This window comes from Diospyros lotus, chromosome 7 (genome assembly GCF_014633365.1).
Source record: "Diospyros lotus cultivar Yz01 chromosome 7, ASM1463336v1, whole genome shotgun sequence".
In the NCBI taxonomy this organism is placed as follows: Eukaryota; Viridiplantae; Streptophyta; class Magnoliopsida; order Ericales; family Ebenaceae; genus Diospyros; species Diospyros lotus.
In genome coordinates, this window is record NC_068344.1 from 37846481 (window position 1) to 37861821 (window position 15341).

The window sequence follows — 15341 nt, forward strand, 5'->3', positions numbered from 1 at the left end:
ATCTATACCTTCTTAACCTTCTCTATGTTACTCACGTATAACTTAAGTATCAAAGTTGTTTTCTAAATCAATTTTGGAATAGTCTCAATTTCTTTTTTTCGGTCTACCGACACTCATGAAACTTGATTGAGATTTTCGTTATTAATTCATGCCTCTTTTGTTAAATACATCAATTTTCAATGTTTAACACCTACCAATTATTTTATGGCATGCATGTGCCATGTCTCCATCTCTTAAGGAGTATACTTCAACATGCACAAACATAGCATATTTGAAAATAAATAAATAAATAAAGGGTCTCTTCATTTGAGGGGTCTTTCTTTTTGGCACTTTTTTATGACAATTTTTTATATAAAAGCATTAATATGACAAATATTAGTTTTAATACTATATTTATCATTTCAATATCTGACTTAACTATCAAAGTATTTACATGAGAATTTTCTCATATAATTTGATTTTTTTTTTTTTTACACATTCAGACGACTTGACGAGAACATTTCAAGTAAAATAAATTTATTATTATATCTTGACAATAAAAATATTAGTATGAAAAATTTATAATGATAGTTCAGAACAATTTTGATTTTGAGAAATTAAGTAATTTTTGAAATGGGTCTCTTTCTCGTGTCCCATTATATAAATATATTTGTGTGTGTGTGTGTAAGAGTTCAAAAGTGTACGTTAAGTTTAATTAATTAGTTCCTATGTAGAGTGGAAGGCATAAGCTTAAGGGTCAATTGCCCACCTCAAGGAAAGTCTTTTGATTGCACGAAATGGTCACCTCCCATTAAAGATCTCTATTTCACTTCCTTTAAGTAACCTCTTCTTCTAAGTTATCTAATAATAATTTGTGATAATGCAAAGGTGTTCCTGTTTTTCGAGTTGTTTTGTCCTTCATTGTGTGTTATAACTTGAGCTTCTTTCAAAACTTATCTAGAAAAGAATCCAATATTTTTTAATGGTAAATATCTAAACTAAATGTTTATTATTCAAAATGTCGTTCTTTCTTCGATTTATGAAAAGATATATTGTGGAATTTTAAATTCATATGAAGCAAAAGGAACATCAGAATGAAGACGTTAAAAGAAAATAAAAAAGTAAAATGAAAAAATTGATACTGTAGTGGTTTCATATATATAAAAATTAAAAAAATGTATAAAAATATTAATTTTTTCAAGCTCACGAACAAGATCCAAGAATAAGATTAAAATTTCATTTTATTCATTGATTAACGGTGTTTTCATAAGCACTGTTAAATTTTATAACAGAACATTTAAGAAAATATCACTAAATGAGAAATATGCGACATTTTAAATTATTATCAAAGAACCAAACAACTTGGTGAAATACCATTTTCATTCTCTTCCTTCATCTTTTTAAATATTATTATTATTATTAAAAATTAAAAAGTAATATTTTTTGATTTTAAAAATACTACTGGGACTTAATTAATTGAACTTGTCAGCCATGTGAATTAACATCATGAAGTCCAAGCAAGGACAAGGGAGTGTTTGCTCTTTAACCCACAAAGCCAAACATGTCCTATCAATCATTTGCATTGGGTAAGATACGTGATGTTGACGATCTAGGATTAGATGATCCATGATACCCTTTACCTAATTTAAGCTGGATTACAGATGAACTTGAAGGATTAGTGAAATAATTAAATGGGATTAACCATCCCCTTTCACCAACTCAACTTGGGAAAAGAATTCAATTCATCACAAAAGAACAAATTGTGGCAAACTACCAACATATATCATCATTACAAGAACAAGAGTGAAGAATACAACAGTAGAAGATTAAGAGGTACATGACAGTGAAACCCTGCTGCCTAACTCACAAGCTTCCTCTTCCAGATCAGATACAAATCCAAGAACCAGGCCTACTTCAAGCATTGTCAAGGGGAACACAAGGCATCCCACCCCTACTTATAGAAGCAAACTCACCAAAGCTTACATGAGTGGAAGAAAATAGGAGTCTCCCCTCCTTGTACTAATTAAGATATCTTTACAACATAATATATATATATATATAAATATGTAGACCATTACCTCTAGCTCTCTCTCTCTCTCTCTCTCTCTCTATATATATATATATATTATCTTATTCCCACATATAACAAAGAATATCATCATATCATGACACTCAATCTAGATTACACAGACACAAACCCCACGCTACCGATCATATCCCATGGCCACCACAGGGATTCTGACTTTGTGCCCTCTGCTTCCTTTCAGCAAAACCTGTCCAAAACTGTATGTTCCTGTGACGGACCGCACCGTGAGTGTCACGGTGAATTTCCTGGACGCGCCAGGCCTTAAAGTCATCGCTGGAGGACTTGTCTCAATGGCGACTGCCGGTGCCATTCTTGCTGTGATGACGTAGGTTTCTTCCTCCGCAACATTTGTTACCGTGCGTGTAATAGTTTGAGTTCCGACAAGGTGGGAGATTGTGATTGAGGGTGTGTTGAGGTTAACTGGGTGGGCGAGGGTGTAGTTGCATGGCGAATTTGTGTAGTTCTTTATCTCATGAGAATTGATTCCCGGTACAGTGCATAAGAAACCCAGATAATCCTCGTAACCTATATATAACAAACAGAAACTTCAATCATTTGGAAACTATCCAATGCATCAGAAAACAAGATAACAGTTGCCAGTTAAATCCTCATACTCTATTTTACATGTTTCCCTAGTGTACTAACTCCTGACATACGGTTCTCATTAGGTTCCTTTTCCAGTTTACTTAGAAGCAATTCCTAATGCTCAATTTCTAGTATGTTTTAGTCCTTTCGGCCTTCATGAATCAGAAATCCGTGCCCTGACCCTTCTTCAACAACAGATATAAGATCTTACATCAGGGAAGGGAGATATAAACGTGCAAATTCTAGGAATTCTGTCAAGGGGTTTCTGGGAAATGCTGCAAATCATTGCATCTCCCGTCAAGGCCACTAGAAGTGTTTGCTCTTTATAATTCTAGACAAGGGGAGTAGGCCATAACAAGATCGAAGCATAATTACATGTCTCATACCACCGGCAAATCATGTGACAGGCACTTCAAAAACCTCAGAACTGGCTTCTACAGCAACCTATGTGGCTCAAAATTTATGTCGCAAGAAAAGGAAGAAGGAAAAACACGATATAAGGGTGAGTTCAAATCTAAAATTTTTCCTGGGTCTACTCGGCCTGCCATCACAAGGACAAATATAAAGAGTGCTCAAGTGCATAAAATACAATGGAGAAGTGAGAGGGAGGTAGGAAGAAGGCAAGAGAGAGATAGAGAGAGAACCTGCATCAAAGATGAGTCCAGGATCTAGAGCAGCTTTGGGATTGACATGGCCACTCCCGTAATCAAAAGGTGTAGCTGTGACTAGAGTCAGGGTTTCGGACCCAGAATACTGTTGAGCTTGAAGTGGTCTCTCTGCTCTGTCCAGTGTTGTTGTTGTTGTCATCAAGGCTGATTTGATGGCAGCAGGACTCCAATGAGGATGCTTCTGCTTTACAAGAGCAGCTATCCCTGCAATATGAGGTGCAGCCATGCTAGTGCCAGATATCACAGCAAATCCTTCTCCTGCCTCAATCAAAAATACAAATTAAAAAACAGAAAAATATCATGAATTTGTCAAGTATATATGCATTCCATCAAAAGTAGGCAAGCCTTTTGATATAGAAGTCTTTATATACCAATCCAAAGCAGCACTGAACTCCATCCAGAAATAGGTATGCTTGTTTTCATTTCAAATGGCTTGAACAAAGGATAAATAACAGCTCAAATCCTTTATAAGTAAATAATGCATCAGAAGGCATTGAGAGCACACAACTTCAACATCTGGACATGGTTGTGTGAACATGCACGTGTAAGCAACAAATATATTTGTTTAAATAACAAATTTTAGTTGCACTTCAAAATTGATAAAACGTTAATAGGGATTTTAAAGCCTGAAAACCCTTTGCCAAGTGATCTAAAAAGCAGAGAGAGCGAGAGCCCAATTGGAGTCGTTAACTCTTACCAATGTAATTAGCCTCGTCTGTTCCATTTGGAGCCCAAGCAGCCCAAATTAGAGAACCAGGAGCCAGAATATCTGGTTTGAGAAGATCTGCCTCTTCAAAATTGTAGTCCTTTATGTTGGGCCCCCTGGCAGAGAACAATGCAACTTGAGGTGCTGATTTGTGCAGTGTAGGCTTCAAACCATCCCCAATGCCACCTGTTGCTTTGAAGCTCTTCACACGTCCAGTCCAATCCCTTGATGTGGAGCTGTTGTAATAAGCTATAAGGTCCTAAAACCAGGGATATCCATCACCAGATTCCAAAAAAGTAACCATGAGTTGGTGCAGTTAGCAAAATATAAATGAACAAAATGCTTCAGAATTGCATCACCAAAACCTAAAATGACCTTAACTAGCAACACATGATAATGAGAAATGCTTAAGAAGACATGCCACTAAGAGATAGCAAAAGTCATTTTGGGGAAAAGGCAGGGCACTGAAATCACACTTTCTACAAACATCAAATTTCAGTAAAATATTAAACTGTGCCCAACCATTGAAGAGGCCACTCTCAACTGCCACAAAATATATACAGAAAGGGGTGATATTTACCATGGACTTGCTAACATCTGTGATGAGAATACCAGGAATTCCAACAGGGACGGGATCAAACTTTGTTCCTGGAGAAACATTTTCTACAGCCAGAACAAATCCAATTGCACCAAGGCTCTTGGCTGTTTGTGATACTTTCTTGATTGATGCAGAACCAACAACAAAATTAAAGGAATAACCACAAACAAGAATGTTTCCTTCCACCAAATGCTTGTTTAGAACTTCTGGCCTCTGGCAGTCCGAAGGACTGTACTTCATAACTGAAGTATCCAGCAGAACATCATTAGCAGCAACCATAGTGAATGTTTGATTTGCATGCGTAGCAGCTGCATTAAGCCATGTAGACATGGTTTAGCTTCAGGAGTGCAGAGTTACATAACCAAACATTACTAGACAATCGCATCAAAATCAGCTGGAAGATGCCAAAGAACAAAGTGCTCAGCCATAGTGGAACAGAAAAATGGAAGAAAAAATGCACTACTCTCACAAATGCTAAACATCTCTGAATGTCTGTAACCTGAACCAAAGTAGGAATTACCGGCTATAGGTCATGATAATATATTTGACTGACATGATATGTAACAACAGTTTGGTTAAATATATTTGTCCATGAATCAAATAGACATACTTAGACAACTTGAACTTTGACTTCACGAGTTTCCTGCACATTAAGTATCATCTTATGCTTTCTCTGAAGGGAAGGCCTAAGAGGGGAAAAACCCATGACTACACGGGTACAAGCTTCCATTACCATCCAAATGCTAATAGACTGAAAAGTGTTAAAAGCTCAAGCAAAAGTCTGATAGTATCCCCTATATTATTCAGTATTCTTGCAGAGGAAAATCAAGATTATGAATGAAAACTCAAAATGGGTATAATAAATTGCGGGTCCCCTAAAATTTAAAGGTAAAATAACTTCCAAGCTGAGGATGTTACAGTGGATGTGTGGCCATAAAAAAGACAACAAAATTATACATAATAATATGAGAGTGACACCATTGAAGATAAGATGTGAGGGACACGATTAAGATGGTTTAGATATATGAAAAGAAGATTGGTAGATGTGAGTGGTTCAGCTTCTCAATGGAAAGAAACAGACTTGGTGCATCCAAGTGACCCTCAGAGTTCAACTCAAGAAACAGAGGAATGTGCCATTCCATGATGCCAGCTTTAACTGAACCAAACATCATCATATGCATTAATTACAATCAAAAGTTAACACATGGAGGTCCATTTGCATCTAAGACACATTTTCATGTTTCCACATGGTGCTAACAAGTCTCTACAATAACTATGACTTTTTCATAGTAGGTTACTATACTAACATCTATAATCCACAAAAACCGTTTTATGGACCAAATTTTATTGTGAAGTTAGCATATAATGATGAAAAAGAATAATAAAGATCGATTAATGATTCTTTTAAGGGCTATCAACTTAAAAGAACCATGAAATAAATTGCATAAAACTTACGGGACAATCCAATTCCTGGCAAAATTTTCCCATTTCCCATGGTCAGGTGGTTTTTGTATCTGCGATCGTCAACTGCAGCAGCTACAGATGTTATCCATGGACTATATGACACTAAGGTCTTTGGAAAAGGGCCTCCATTCCCAGCTGCCTGTGCAACAAAAACTCCAGCCTTCACAGCCGAAAGAAGCGTAGCATCAAAAGGATTTAAAAATGTGGTCTTTGTGGTTGCTGGGGGACTGTTTGGCCCCACAGAGAGATTGAGAATGTCCACTCCATCATGAACGGCCTGTCAAGAGAAGTCTCCCTTGAATTAAACTTGTGTAATTTTGAAAGCTATAGAAAAAGATGATTTATCAGAACTAATTAAACAACAATCTGATATTTGAGTGAGATTGCAGCAAATGCATCCTGCAACAATCACACTGCTGAGATTTTTCCCCTTGAGAAAAATATGACCAAAAGTAATGGTTGTGAACAAAGAGGAGCTGAGCCATCAAGGTAATTCTTTATGAAGTTAATAATTTAATGTGAAAATATTAGCAAAGATGCAGCGTTGTGTTGCAATTTCAGAACCAACTGATAACAGATTCTCGTGATAAGCTACTATAAATGTTGCAACAAAATCCATGAGCCACGTAGTGACAGCAAATGAAATAACTTCAATTTTCTCCAAAAATTAGCATGCAAACTTTTCATGGAAGAAAAAAAAAACTACCATAAATTTGCTTGCCATGGATAACTTGCTTCCTACATGCTAGGTTTCAGAACCATATACCACATCAAATCAAACTTATTACCTGTAGGCAAAAGATTTATATGATCACTTCAAGGATCAAACTCAAGTCAAAATGGTAAATATTTAAGATAAGACGTGAGAAGACTGGCAAACATCTATGAGGCAAGTGGATGCATATTTATATGATCACTTCAAGGATCAAACTGATGTCAGAATGGTGCATATTTAAAATCGTTCATACATGTGAGAAAAAGACCAATAAACATCTACAAGGCAAGCGGATACAATGGAAAAAATTTTGTACCAAAAGAGGTAAGAATCACTAAAGAATCTTGGTGGGAAATGTTTAAACATGACATGAGGTGTAATGACCTTACTAAAGACGTGACCACATTACTAGAGATAGACAGAAAGCTATAATTCATGTAGCCAATCCCATCTTGTGGGAATAAGGCTTGTGATTTTTATTGTTGTAGGATACAACTCATTCAGTAAGGAGTAAGCTAGTAGAGAAATAAATACATTCCGTTTCAATCAAATTTCAATTTTCAAATTAAAAAAAAAGGGCACGCACTCTAAAAGCAGCTTTCCAGTGTAGACAGTTTGATACAATCGAATCTAACCAAGTACAGTGCAACACTCAACAGAAACCTTCATTGTGAAGTGACTGATATCGTATCCTAAGGTATGCTTTCTTACCACATCTTTGCTTTTACCACATAGTTTAGTTATCAAGAACTTCATGCTTAAAATCTCTTCTTTTTTTTCTGAGATAACAGATTTTTTTCCTTTTCTTTTTACTTAGTGGGGTAGCACATTTACCTCTAACAATAATGGCATAGAGCCTAATTTATCAAAAAGAAAATGCTAGTGGAGCCTAGTAGTCAAATACCGTAAGTAGATAGCTTACAGGTTTAAGTGGAAAACAAAACAAGGTATTACATATATGCAGTCTAGTAAGTAAACAACCACAATTAGTAGAGAAGGAAAAAGTTATTATCATATCATTACACATGCAAATTAACCACCACCGCCCCCCGCCACCCCCCCCCCCCCCAAAAAAAAAAAAAAAAAAAAAATAGAAGCACAAAACACAAGTGGTAAATTGTTAAACACCAACTCATTTAAACACTTCATCTTATGGAAGGTGGTGGATAATTATATATTTATATAATAACTTTTCCTCTCAACATGCCAAACACATTCAACTATTAAAATATCAAACTGACAGTGAGGTTTGAACTCAAGACTTTTGCTTGCTCTCATACAATCTTAGAACTGATAGAATAGCATACCATCCTCTTCAAAATTCTTTTATTAGTATTCTATTTTATTATCATCATTTTCAACCGCAAGGATTCCAGTATCTGCAAAAATTCATATCTCACAAACTATAGGACAAGACAGGATAGTATTGCAGCTATTGCCAGTGAAAGAACCCTCAAGTCTCAAAAAGCATCCCCTTATGGCTACTAATGCAACTGATGGTATAGCAGTGAGTTCCTTTCCTTAAGAAAAGGCAACTATTAGAAGACCATTTGCACCTTAAACCCGGCACTGAAAAAATGCAATCAAAAAGAAAAACAGTCCAGTCACTAATGTTCTCCAATGTCCCAAAAGTTAGAAATTAACCATATACACACATTAACACCAGCAAGCAGCCACACAAAGACAAGGGAGAACCCGACTCTTACTAGGATTTACAGAATTTTGAGGTATCTGTGTGTATATAATCATCTCTCAGAATGCCATCCTGGCCATAAGACAATAGGGACAATGAACAAGGTAAAGCTTCCACTCCAATAACCTATCAAAGTTGACAGATCTAAATTTTCTGATTGTGAAGTTTGCATGATTATTAGAAATAAGAAACTATCTTTGAAATATATACATCTCCAAGCAGCCATCAAAATCATTTGTCAAAACTGAATAAATGAACATAACATAGGAATCTTGACAGTCAACAAGGTGAAGGTTCTACTTCAATCACCTAAAAAGTTAACAGATCTAATTTTCTAATAATGCTGGTTGCTAGTTGTTTGAAATGAGAAACTAAATAGCAAACTTACACATCAGCTGAGAGCTCCATGACAAAGGGCAACAAAAATATTATATGATGTTAACCATCATTCTTTTTCTAATATTCACATAGAGATCAGTCACCTGCTCAATAGCTGCAACCACATCTGCAACAAACCCTCCAAAAAGCCTGTATAGTGCCTTGTACACAGCAATTCTGAATACACACAAACAAACAATTGCTACTCCAGTGATGTATTGACAAAGAGATGATCAGAAAAAATACCATTGAAGGTTGCAATACTTGCCTGGCCCGAGGAGCCATTCCACTTGCTCTCCCAAATTCAAATCCATGCATTCTCACAGGAATCCCATTATTACCAGCTGCAATGGCTGCTATATGACTGGAAAACAGTGTTGTTAATGAACAAGGTGATCAGATTACTGTGACTAAAGAAAATGATAATAGGCATTCAAACTACTAGCTGTAAGGTCTGAAGAATTTATAATGGTTTCCTTCATTTCATAAAGTTAAAGTCATCAGGCAACCAACAGAACTTTCTAAACAAAGCAAAAGTGGTAGCACAAAATAACCATTTGACATAAATATAAGAGAACTGTATGGGGATCTAACCTCCCATGTCCATCTCCATCGAGGGGAGAAGCAAAATCAACTGCAGGATTAAATACGCCAGCTGCAATTGCAGCTTCTGCAAAGTGTTGGGCTCCTATAATCTTTCCATTACAGAATTTGTGTTTGGTGTCAGGATCAACTTCACATTTTCCTCTGTACTTTGGAATAGGTCCATATGGTTCAGTATTGTGGGTTGCAAAGCTTGGGTGGTGGGGATAAATCCCCGAGTCCACAAATCCTATTACAATGTCCTCTCCAGCTCTGTCAAAGCCACCTCCTGTTGGCCATACTCCAGTTGGAAGCCCCAAAAATTGAGGCGTATGTGTTGTAAGTCTCTTCACCTTCCAATCTCTTTCAACAGATCTAACACCAGGGGCTCGTCTAAGAATTTCTGCCTACTAATATACTTAGATTGTGTAAGAAATGTAGATGCAAGAAGATTGAACACCAATTAGCTAAAAAGTAATTGCTAGGAAATCAGTCCTTGGGAAATCAAAATAAAATGAATGGTCCAAGTCATCACCTGTTCGGGAGAAATATGAACTGCAAAGCCATTAATGAGATGCCGATAGCTATAAAGTTTCTTGTAGGTCCCGCGGTCAAACAGCATTCCTAGAAGCATGTCGTGTTTCTTTTCTAGATGACGGGAGTAAGAAGTCACAGCTTCACTGAAAGCCAAAAACAAGAAGTGAGCAATCAAGTATGGTAATCATTAAGCATACACGTTCCTTTTCTAGGTGGCAGAAGTCAATACTAGGATGTCAATGTTTCATAGTTCAAGTGACAAAAGATAGAAAGCAAGGTTCAGGATGCCACACATCGATCTTATAAAATGACCTCCACAGTGATCACGGTTTAAAGCTGTTAGCATGTCTACATGCCATTCAGTAAACACAGTACCAACCAATAACCATACTACAATTTTTCTCCTTGCTAAACATGCGAGTGTAATTGCATTCCGTAGAATGCATAGGTGGTGCCATAATATCCATGTCTCTGAAACCATAGGGGACTTAAATAGGATGTTAGGTACTTAGTATTTCAGTACCCAAGCTAACCCAACTTGATGGAATCTTTTCCCAAAAGAAACCCACATCAGTAAAGCCCTGAGCCAATGGAAACAAAAGTCAATAAAGCCTTCCCCCAACATAAACCAAGTTAATGAAGCCTTACACCTGTGGATTGAAACATGCATTCCCACAAGCATCATATGTATAATAAGAAATAATCTTTTAGATGCATTTACATGGATATGTGAATGCTAGTTGACTAATTATGCATGATGTTGTTCGTAACTTATAAAACCAAGGAGCATGACGTGAGGTTGAGAAGTATAACTTTTGGAGTTTGCATCTTCTCAAATGTCCTACTGAAGGAAAGACTTCATGGTTCACAACAAACAATCCCTGAACTTCTGTTGTGATGATTACATGAATACATAACTTCCAAGTCAAAGTTGCTTACACACACCCAAACTCATAGGCAATTACCTAGGCCATACCTGGATAAATAGTCAAAAGGCATCTTAGTACAAAAGGGGCGATCAAGAAGAGATGAAAGGAGTATTTCTCGAAGTTATTCAATGAATTTAGAGAAATATTTTGTTGGAGCATCTTAGTAACTCTTAAAAAGTAATGACGTCAATGTTCTATAGATGTCTTTGTCATACGAAAGGCTTGCAAGTTATGAAAAAATGAAGGGAAAAATTACCAAACTTTCATTAGTGTATCAAAATAAACTTTAAAACATATTAATTTTACATTTGAACATTCAATTCTGTATTAATTCTACAACACCATTAAAACTTGAAAACTTATTACTCTTTTCATGTTTTAATTATTGATTTTTTTTTTTCCCATTTTTCAAACTTAACAAATTTTTGACAACATTTTAGAATTGATACAAAATTGAAAGTTCAAATGTAAACTTGATAAGTTTTAAAGTTTGTTGTAAAATTGATATACTAGCCAAAGTTTGGTAATTTTTGGTCATTAACCCAAAATTGATTAATGGTGATATAGTTGGACCAAATAATATCTCAAAATAAACATAAGAAAAGAGCTTTTTTTGCTAACAAAAAATTTTAATGTAATCCTTAAATTGAAAAAGTTGTCGGCCAATTGGAGAAAGAAAACTTTAGTGCTTGTGTACAAAAATAAAGAAGATATTCAAAGTTGTGAAAATTATAAAAAGAATCAAACAAATAAGCCACATTATAAACCTCTTGGAAAGGAAAATTCGGTAAATGTCAAGAAGAGAAACCAAAGTCTTTGAAAACCAATTTAGCTTTATGCCTACTAGGTCGACAAAGGAAGTTATTTATTTGGCGAGGCCTCAAAATATTTGTATCAAGTGTTTAATAAACTTGGAAAAAGAAAAACCTATGGCAGTCCCTAGAGAAGTCTTGTGAAGAGTTCTAGAAAATAAGAAATCCAAATTGCTTACTAAGGGCTTCTATCACCGAGCAAAAAATGTATGTTAGGACTTGTGAATGAGATACTGAGACTTTTTCAATTATAATTAGATTGCATTAGGATCTGCGTCAAGGACATATAGATGCACCTGTGAGGCGAATCGATGAAATGAAGTTTGTAGTGAAAGAATAAGAGGACAACTAAAAAAACTAGGTGAAAAATCCTTAAACATGACCAAGATAATGACCTTACGCAAGATATAGCTATGGATAGAGACGGCTAAAAGTCTAGAATAGTCAACCCTGCCCAAGCTTTGTGATTGTTGCTGTTGTTGAAGTAGGTGATTGACATCGTATCTCTATATACAACTATGAATATTCTCTTTCCAAGTACAAGCAGCACAAAGCAAGATGGAGGAGTAATAAGTCTTGAGGAATTAGAGTATTTAGAGACAAACATGAAACAACAACAATTACACGTCAACCTAGAAAATAACATCTTTGCTTATATCAGGTAATTTCTACTAGTGCGAAAAAAATTAATTATTTACTGTCCCATAAGAACATAAACATGTGCTGCGCGTGCTGTGTCATTTCTACTTGTTTACAGAGTGGAACTGTCCGATACTGTCAATCTTACATTTCTAAAGAAAATTTGATGACCGCATTATCTGTTGAATTTTTAATCTAGTGTAGAAATAGACACTAAGCAACCATTTCTAGGTTGCTCAGACACGCCGACCTCACTGATTGGGAGATGTCAATTCAACGACTCCAATCATCAAACAATGTATTCAATATAAAAAAAGCAATAAGACTGGCAAAAATACATAGTTTGCAATGGAGAATTCAGTGGCCATGACCCCACAAACATCATTATCAGGAAAGATACTGTCAGAATTCGAAAATACCAGATGATAAACTTCAAAATTAAACATGATCAATAATTTGTGGAGAAAATTGTGATTACCTGGTAGCATCAATCTTCTCGTCGGACTCCACGGCGGTGGCTTCAAAGCCATCAACGCCGCCTCTATAACTGATGACGGGCTCTCCTTCAACTGTTACTATGTAAATCTCTGCCCTTCCAGCAATCAAAAGGCTAAATATCAATAAGATTTTACACCCAAACTCTGCAGACCCCATTTTCGCTGATCCAGAATCCATTTGAGTTTACCCACAAACTGTGAATATAAATCACAACACTTGGACGCCAGGGACACTGCTGAGCAAAAGAATATTAAAAATATTAATAACAATAGCAGCAACAAGAAATTAAAAAAGAAAAAGAAAAGTGAAACAGAAAACCAAAAGGCAAGCAAAGCTTATTTTGCAATATTGCCGGTACAGCTTCTAAGAAAATAATAATAAAAAAGAAAAAGGAAAGAACTGAACAAGAAATGCAAGATGCGGAAGCATATCGCTTCCAGCTCGAAGATGCAGCCACGGAAATGAAAACTGAACTCGTTTGAGAAAAGAAAATCAAAGGGAAAAGCACTCAGAATATTAAGATACTCACCCGAGCAAAAGCTCTCTCTCTCTCTCTCTCTCACACACACACACACTTGGTCACTTTAGTAGTCGCAAGTGAAGCGATGAAGCAACCTGCATAAAAGAAACGAAAAAATAAATAAATAATACATATTAACCATTCATGGCTACACACACGTAGACGTAGCCAAGCCTAAGCATTGAAGAAAGGAATCAATCGCGAAATCCAAACCGAGGGCGAGGCCTCTGAGATAGAAAATCAGATCACAGCAAATCAAAAGCGGAGATCTTTGCCGGCATTGATCCAAGAAAGGAATCTATCGTACCTAAAATGCTTTCAGATTACATTCCAACTAATCAGCCATTCATTGAATGTAGGTCAGTGGGCTGATTTGCTTGAAATGAGCAGAGGGGATAGGGGGAAAGAGACCACTCGAAGTGGCCGAGTCCACAAAGCGAAGGGAAAAGGTAGTGAGAGAGAGTGAGTGAGAGCAGTTAGGGTTAGAACTTTATGAAGGCGCCAGACAAAGGAGCGCAGATGAAGGAATCAGCCATCTTGTTTAATTATATTTCTCTCTGTTGTTAAAGTTGATGTCATGATTTGTTTACGCGGTTTTGGATTTTTTTTCCCCCTATTATTATTATTACTATTATTATTATTATTATTATTATATCCCATTGATCCCAATCACCATCCTATTTAATTAAAATATATTATTATTACTGGAGCCCGAACTTATACTTTGTCTTTTAGTTTTTTTATTATACACTTAAATATATATTTTTTTAACCAATTTAATCTTTATACCTTAACTTTTTTTCATGCGATAATTTATATTTGTTATTATTTTAATTATATATCTAAATTTATATTTTTTAATCAATTTAATTCATATATTTTTTATTATTTTAATTATATATCTAAATTTATATTTTTTAATCAATTTAATTCATATCTTTTGATGTGAATAGAATGTGATGTGTATTTTATCATTATATTTTATTTTATTTTATTTTTTTACTTATAAATGTATAAGAGTTAAATTGATTCAAAAATATTGATTCATTACTATAATCAAAATATTAAAAAATTTGAGTTACTAAAAAATAATTAGAATATAAGAGTTAAATTAACTCAAAAATTAAATTTATGAATATAATCGAAACAACAAAAAAATTAAATAATCACTAAAAAAAAAATACAAAAGTACAAGGACAAAATATAGATTTGGCTATTACTATATAATCCTTCATTTGGGAGATATGCATTTGCGTTGTGGTTGTGGTCGTGGTTGTGGTTGGGTTTGGGTTAGGGTATAAGCTACGATAGAAAGATGTATAATAAAATGATCGTAAATTTTAATTCAAATCAAACTATAAAATTTGGGCTGAATTGGATGAATTGTGATACTGACCTGGAATCGTAAGATGTATAAAAACAAAAACAAAAAATTCATTAATGATGAATCCTCATAGTTAGAGGTCTAAGAGTCCTTAAATAGAAGTCAAAAATCTTAAGGGGGATAAAATGATAAAATAAAAAATAACACAAAAATAGGAAAAAATATCTTGAAGCTAATTAGTTTTTCGGTCCTAAAAGGTTTATTGTTTAGGCATGTCGTAGAGCTTTGAATAAACTTTTTAATGATATCTTAGTGCACCATAACTCTTCTCAAATTATAAGTTATGATTCACTTAAATTAAAATGCAAAAACTATAATCAATTAGACTTATAATAGCTTAGTCGATTCATATATTCCTCTAAAATTACCTTTGCATCGAATTTTTCATTTCGTCCTTGCTTTTTCACACTCAAGGAATTCATCTCTCTTTGAATCAAAAATCATTTCTTGTAATACAATAGAAAATACGAATAAAAAAATAATATAAAATTATTACTCTCCAACTATTAGATGAAATGGTAAGGAAAGAAAATAAAGTTACAATCACAATTCTTCTACTTTTAAAATA

At 35.0% G+C, this 15341-nt stretch overlaps 1 protein-coding gene across 4 annotated transcripts; it reads right to left on the minus strand.

Annotated features, from left to right (window-relative positions):
• Positions 1-1703: 1703 nt before the first annotated feature.
• On the minus strand, positions 1704-13915 carry LOC127806439 (subtilisin-like protease SBT2.5). 4 transcript variants are annotated; one of them, XM_052343736.1, is made up of 12 exons: positions 13697-13915; positions 13399-13484; positions 12850-13101; positions 9990-10134; positions 9467-9861; positions 9141-9236; positions 8977-9049; positions 6078-6363; positions 4605-4930; positions 4016-4283; positions 3295-3576; positions 1704-2590 (listed from the first exon to the last, which is right to left on the minus strand). In XM_052343736.1, exons 3-12 carry the CDS (start codon positions 13044-13046, stop codon positions 2184-2186), a joined length of 2475 nt encoding a protein of 824 aa, XP_052199696.1. In that variant the 5' UTR covers positions 13047-13101; positions 13399-13484; positions 13697-13915; the 3' UTR covers positions 1704-2183. The 4 variants fall into 4 exon arrangements, with proteins under 4 accessions (XP_052199696.1, XP_052199697.1, XP_052199698.1 ...); XM_052343737.1 differs by having other exon boundaries at positions 12850-13104; XM_052343738.1 differs by having other exon boundaries at positions 13603-13915.
• Between the last annotated feature and the right edge of the window lie 1426 nt (positions 13916-15341).

Excerpts from the sequence above, each read along its gene's own strand:
- LOC127806439 (XM_052343736.1), bottom strand. The coding sequence starts at position 13,046 with ATGGATTCTGGATCAGCGAAAATGGGGTCTGCAGAGTTTGGGTGTAAA. Across the intron at positions 10,135-12,849 it reads GAGAAGATTGATGCTACCAG|TGAAGCTGTGACTTCTTACT; the intron begins GTAATCACAATT and ends TTTGGCTTTCAG. Across the intron at positions 6,364-8,976 it reads TGGTTGCAGCTATTGAGCAG|GCCGTTCATGATGGAGTGGA; the intron begins GTGACTGATCTC and ends TTCTCTTGACAG.